We start from the raw sequence: 5754 nt of genomic DNA on the forward strand, positions 1-5754 counted from the left end.
TGCACAATTCTAGCATGCTGGGAAGCACATCATCTTCTTGTATTTTAAGCTGGAAGACTCTTCTAGAGTAAAAACTTTTGGAAATACCTTTTTAATTGAAGAAGTCAGATTTACTCTTTGATTCTTCACCCTTTTTCCTTCTCCCTGTAAAACCAGTAGGGCAAAGTTCACATATTTTTGGCAACTAAATTTAGCTGCAGTCACATATGAGCGAAACCAGAGAGTTTTATTAAAAGCAAAGTAGGATTGGCATGTAATGCCTTATTTCTTTGTCATAATCTTACGCATTTTCGTGTGGCTTCAGGAAGGAGTTTCTAAACAAAGGGTCAAGTTCAGGTTCTGGTGAAAGCAGGGTGTAAATCCACAGACATGACAACGGGGACAGAATTTGCACAAGTCCCTCTATCAACAGGAAGAAAACTCTTCGGCTCAAACGTGTTTAAAACTGAGATTTAATGGACCTGCTGCCAGGAACCCCCGAGGAAATGAGGAATTTTTGATCTGCTTGCAGAAACGTTTTTAGACCTATATGCTAAACGTCCGGATGACATTTATCATCCTAGATGAAATCCTGAAACCTTTAAAGTGATTGGGTTTAGCGGGGTGCTTTCAAACTCTGCAGTTTTTTCTCATCATTCCCTTTGCTAGGGTTTATTGCACGACCGTGAAATGCCAAAGGGCCGGCTGGGCTGGATGTCTCCCAGAGCCGAGACGGCACTGCTCACCGACCAGCTCCCCCCCCCGCCTCGGTGGCAGCGGGCTCGGGGGCCCGCAGGCTGACACCGGCAGCCCTGCCTCTGCTCTGCACGGTCACGGCAACGCTTTTATTCTCCGTGAAACTTTTCAGCGCCGCTTTAGCCGGCCTTGAGGGAGCGCGGGCGGGCGCGCCGCGGCGACCCCAGCAGCATTCCCCGCCGCCCCTTTTCGCCTCCCCGCCCGGCCGGGCTCCGCGCAGGCGGGGCGCGGGTGGCGGGGCGCGGGTGGCGGGGCGCGGGTGGCGGGGCGCGGGTGGCGGGGCGCGGGTGGCGGGGCGCGGGTGGCGGGGCGCGGGTGGCGGGGCCCGGCCCCGCTCGGAGCGACACTTGTGGGGCGGAGCGGCCCCGGCCCCGAAGCGAGCGCTCCCGGGGCGGCGGGGGCGGGCGGCGCGGGGCGCGGACGGGGCGGCGGCGGCAGCGGGGGAAGGAGGCGGCTGGCGTCAGGGGCCGGGCAGCCACTGGCACGGGAGCTCCCCCCGCCTCGCCTCCCGCGGCGGGGATAAAGGCACCTGGCCCGGCGCTCCTCGCCGCCGGAGCGGGGAGGCGGCGGCGGCGGCTGCGGCGGCCGAGCGGGCGTGCGAGGGCCGGGCCGGGCCGGGCCGGGCCGGGACCCGCCGCGCAGCCCCCTCCATGCGGCTGGCCGGGAGCGCCGGCTCCCCCCGGGCGGCGCCCTCCCCCGGGAACGGCAGCCGGTGGCGGGCGGCGGAGCCCGACGGCGGCAGCAGCCCCAGCCCCGAGGCATGGTCGGGGTCGCCCAACGGCAGCCTGGGCGGCTGGGACCCCTTCGGGCGGGACGAGGAGCTGGCGAAGCTGGAAATCGCCGTGCTGGCCGTCACCTTCGCCGTGGCGGTGGTGGGCAACGGCAGCGTGCTGCTGGCCCTGCGGCGCACGCCGCGCAAGGCGTCCCGCATGCACCTCTTCATCCGGCACCTCAGCCTGGCCGACCTGGTGGTGGCCTTCTTCCAGGTGTTGCCCCAGCTCTGCTGGGAGGTGACCCACCGCTTCCACGGCCCCGACGGGCTCTGCCGCGTCGTCAAGCACCTGCAGGTCTTCGGCATGTTCGCCTCGGCGTACATGCTGGTGGCCATGACCGCCGACCGCTACATCGCCGTCTGCCACCCGCTGAAGACGCTGCAGCAGCCCACCAAACGCTCCTACGGGATGATCGCGGCGGCCTGGGCGCTCAGCCTGCTGCTCAGCACCCCGCAGTACTTCATCTTCTCCCTCAGCGAGGTGGAGCGCGGCTCGCAGGTCTACGACTGCTGGGCGCACTTCATCATGCCCTGGGGGCCCCGCGCCTACATCACCTGGATCACAGGCGGCATCTTCGTCGCGCCCGTCTTCATCCTCGTCACCTGCTACGGCTTCATCTGCTACCACATCTGGCGCAACGTCAGGGGCAAGACGCGCCCGGGGGAGGCGGCGGCGGGCGGCGGGCGGCGGGCGGGCGGCGGCGGCCCGAGGCGGGGGCTGCTGCTCGCCCCCTGTGTCAGCAGCGTCAAGACCATCTCCCGTGCCAAGATCCGCACCGTCAAGATGACCTTCGTCATCGTCTCGGCGTACGTCGTCTGCTGGGCGCCCTTCTTCACCATCCAGATGTGGTCCGTCTGGGACCAGCGCTTCCCCTGGGTCGGTAGGTGACGGGGAGGCTCCGGCGGGCACCGAGAAGGCACCGGCTCGCACCGGCACGCGTTGGGGTCCCCCGGGGGCGCGGCCGCCGTTCGCGGGGCGCCGCGCGGTCCTGAGCCGAGCCTGGGGCAGGTGCTGGCGCTCGCTCCCCGCGGGGAACAGCGGCTCCGCCGCAGCGCAAGGAGCGAGCGGGCCCTCGGGGCCGCCCCGCCGGCACCGCCCGCGCTGCCGGGCCGCTGCCGGGCCGCTGCCGGGCCGCTGCCGGGCCATTGCCGGGCCATTGCCGGGCCATTGCCGGGCGGGGCGGGCGGGGAGCGGCGGCGCTGGGCCCGCCCCGTCGCGGCAGCCGGCGGAGCGGCGCGGCCGCAGGTGCCGGCGGGGCCCTGGGATGGAGCAGTCGCCGCCGCGTCCTCTCCCGGAGCCAGCTCCGCCAGTGGCAGCTGACACGGACGCAGCGATCGTTTGAGCCAGCAACGCGTTCTTCCATGCGATTAATAAATCCACCGCCGATTAATAAAACTTTGGAAACGATTTGTGTTATTATTAAGCGGACGCACCTCTATGTCACGCGTAATTACACGAGCAGGGATCTTACTAAGCCTTCTTTCCTGCAACTGCCTTGCACGTTCAGTCCTTGCTGTCTAATAATGGGGCTGAGCACACCCTGAACCCTTCCTCTCAACGAGGTGGCCACCTCTCAGGAGCTCCCTTAGTCAGCCACCATTTCCCCTGGAACAGGGGCAGTTTGGTATTTTGGAGATACCTGACCTGCCGTTCCACCTGGCTGGAAATTGTTGGTGAGCTTAAAAGTTATTACACAGGGAACGGCAGGCAACATAGTAACATGTACCCTTTTTCCTCATAACAAGAAAGCAGCAAATCAAAATACTGGAATTCATAATTTCTTAATTTTTTAAAATATCCCCAAATTATCACTTACTGTAGTGAGAGCATTGATTGGCCCTAATATGGGACCAAAGTCAAGCCTAAAATGCAGGTCCCTACAGAGAAAAAAAGGCTTGCAGTAGATAAATAGTTTTTTGGTTGTTTTTTGTTTGTTTGTTTTTTACTTCAAAAGAAATTGAACAGATGGCTATTAGCTAGGTTTGTTTGAAGAGATTCTTTAAATCTGCGGAACTTCATGACACAGCAGTTATACTTCCTTGGAGATTCAATATTTACAAGGAAAGGCCACTAATAATTGATTAGACTACATACGTATTTAGAGTATTTGATAATTTAACTAGTTGTTGGAGGTAGAAGACCATAACTATTTTATGGCATAGTGCTAACTTCCATTTTTCCTGTAAGTAAAATTTGTCTGAAATCCAGATGTGATTCACAAGCCAGTAGTTACTTGAGCATTCAATACTTCTCAGCATGCAGATGTATACAGCAAAATTCAGTACTATTGAGAGCGGTGGGAAATCAGTGGGAATTTTGCCATCGCCTCCCAGGGTAACCAGTTTTAAAACAAAAGTCTGAATAAAAACTGTTCAGTATTTAAAGCATGAACTTAGCAACATACGGATAAACATCAGTGGAACCAGGACTAAAGCATTATTTTGGATGGATTGCCCCATAACTTCTGTCACTGCTTTTTGAAGTCTGTTCAGACAAACTCCCGTTGACTTCAATGGCAGCCTTACATAAATAAGAACTTTCCTGATTATGTCCGTGTTACTAATTTCACATGCTGCCGCTCAACATTTAGAACTAGAATTATTCAGGCAAATAAATCCAACAGTTAATGAAGCAATTGACTGAATGGTGCAAATGTTCTTTTGATGATTAAACTGCTTTCTTCTCCTCTCCCCAGATTCTGAAAACACAGCGACTACTGTCACAGCTCTGCTGGCCAGTCTGAACAGTTGTTGTAACCCATGGATCTACATGTTCTTCAGCGGGCATCTCCTGCAAGACTGCATACAGAGCTTCCCTTGCTGCCAAAAAATAAAGCAAACACTGAGTAAAGATGATTCAAACAGCAACAGCAGGCGACAGACTTCTTTTACCAACAACAGAAGCCCAACCCACAGCCTGAACACCTGGAGAGAGTCGCCCCACTCCAAATCAACCAGCTTCATCCCCATTCCAACCTGAGACAGGCACCGGGGCAGGCAGGGCTGGCAGCCCCCTAACAGTGCTTGGGAAGGGTACGGCATAGCACTTTACGCTGCTCAAAGGCACCGGTCATGGTAACAAGGAACGACTAAGATGGCCATAAGACAAAAGACTGCATTGCTCGATAAACTAGTCTGCAGCATGTAAATTATTTTCTGAAAGGTGTTTAGGACTTGGACAACTGATCAGGAAGGCGTGACAACACGAAAGCAATTATTTTTCTAAATAGAATTTATTATAATTATAGGGGTTTTTTGTTTTTAAAATACTACGTGCATTGTTTGCTTGTGAAAGCAGTAAAAATAGTGGAGTTGGCAAGTGCTGGGGTAACTCCGCTCTCTAGTGTTAATGCCTGAAACTTCTCATGTTTGTCCAATGAAGTCACAGGGAAAGAAGATGATATGAGCAAGATCACAATTTAGTCTTGAACACGAAAAGAAAAGACTTGGGAGAAAGTTCTGACTGTCCAGATAAGGAGCATGGTTAGACAGGCTCTGAGGTATTGGGAATTTAATTGATCTACTGCTTTTTCTTGTAAAGCTCTAGCAATTTTTGGTTAATAAAATTTAACAGCCCTTGTGAAGGCAAATCCTTCAGTGCTGTCAATGTCTGTATGTGTATCGTGGGGTTTCATATTTAGGATGAGACTTTTTCTCTTCTCTTCATGTTGATGGAACGTATATAGCATATTTATTTTGTATTGTTGCACCCAGCTTGATTTTTTAAAATTAATTTTTAAAAAATGATAAGTATGATAAGCTATGACTAGCTCAGCACTGTTACAAACAGATACACCAAGAAAACCTGTAAGTACCAGAACCGCTTGCTTTATGGGTAAGAAATGTATTTTTTTTTTTTTTTCCCTTCACTAAGACAGCTAGGATCAAGCCACATTTGGGTATCAAGCAAATAGCCCCATAAATTTGGATGAATGTGGCTGTTTGGTAAGAGCTGAAGAATCAGTATATTCCAAGACAGAGATCTAAGAATCGACTTACAGGTTTTCTGGGAACATATACAATTTATCAATGTTGTTGGTTTGGGTTGGGGCTTTTTATCAGATCATGACAATATAGTTGTTGAAATTGGCAGTAAACTGCAATAAAAAGTCATCGCAACACATTTACTAATTATAAATCAAGGTACGCTTGTTTTCACTACAATGCATGCTAAGTCAAATGTAATTTCTATAGCTGGTAAATAGTCCTGTTATATCTTTCCATGGAGTCTGTCTTCTACCTGGAGA

General features: G+C 53.5%; 1 protein-coding gene across 2 annotated transcripts; it reads left to right on the forward strand.

Moving 5' to 3' along the window:
- Nucleotides 1-1361: 1361 nt before the first annotated feature.
- On the forward strand, nt 1362-4600 carry AVPR1A (arginine vasopressin receptor 1A). 2 transcript variants are annotated; one of them, XM_055808559.1, is made up of 3 exons: nt 1362-2384; nt 2852-2861; nt 4219-4600. In XM_055808559.1, the coding sequence occupies exons 1-3, from the start codon at nt 1386-1388 to the stop codon at nt 4485-4487; spliced, it is 1278 nt and encodes a 425-aa protein (XP_055664534.1). In that variant the 5' UTR covers nt 1362-1385; the 3' UTR covers nt 4488-4600. The 2 variants fall into 2 exon arrangements, with proteins under 2 accessions (XP_055664534.1, XP_055664532.1); XM_055808557.1 differs by lacking the exon at nt 2852-2861 and having other exon boundaries at nt 1362-2388; nt 4204-4600.
- The last annotated feature ends 1154 nt before the right edge of the window (nt 4601-5754 follow it).

Source organism: Falco peregrinus, chromosome 6 (genome assembly GCF_023634155.1).
Source record: "Falco peregrinus isolate bFalPer1 chromosome 6, bFalPer1.pri, whole genome shotgun sequence".
Taxonomy (NCBI): Eukaryota; Metazoa; Chordata; class Aves; order Falconiformes; family Falconidae; genus Falco; species Falco peregrinus.

Coding starts and splice junctions, on each gene's coding strand:
- AVPR1A (XM_055808557.1), top strand. CDS start 1,386: ATGCGGCTGGCCGGGAGCGCCGGCTCCCCCCGGGCGGCGCCCTCCCCC. Junction 2,389..4,203: donor CCAGCGCTTCCCCTGGGTCG/GTAGGTGACGGG, acceptor TCCTCTCCCCAG/ATTCTGAAAACACAGCGACT.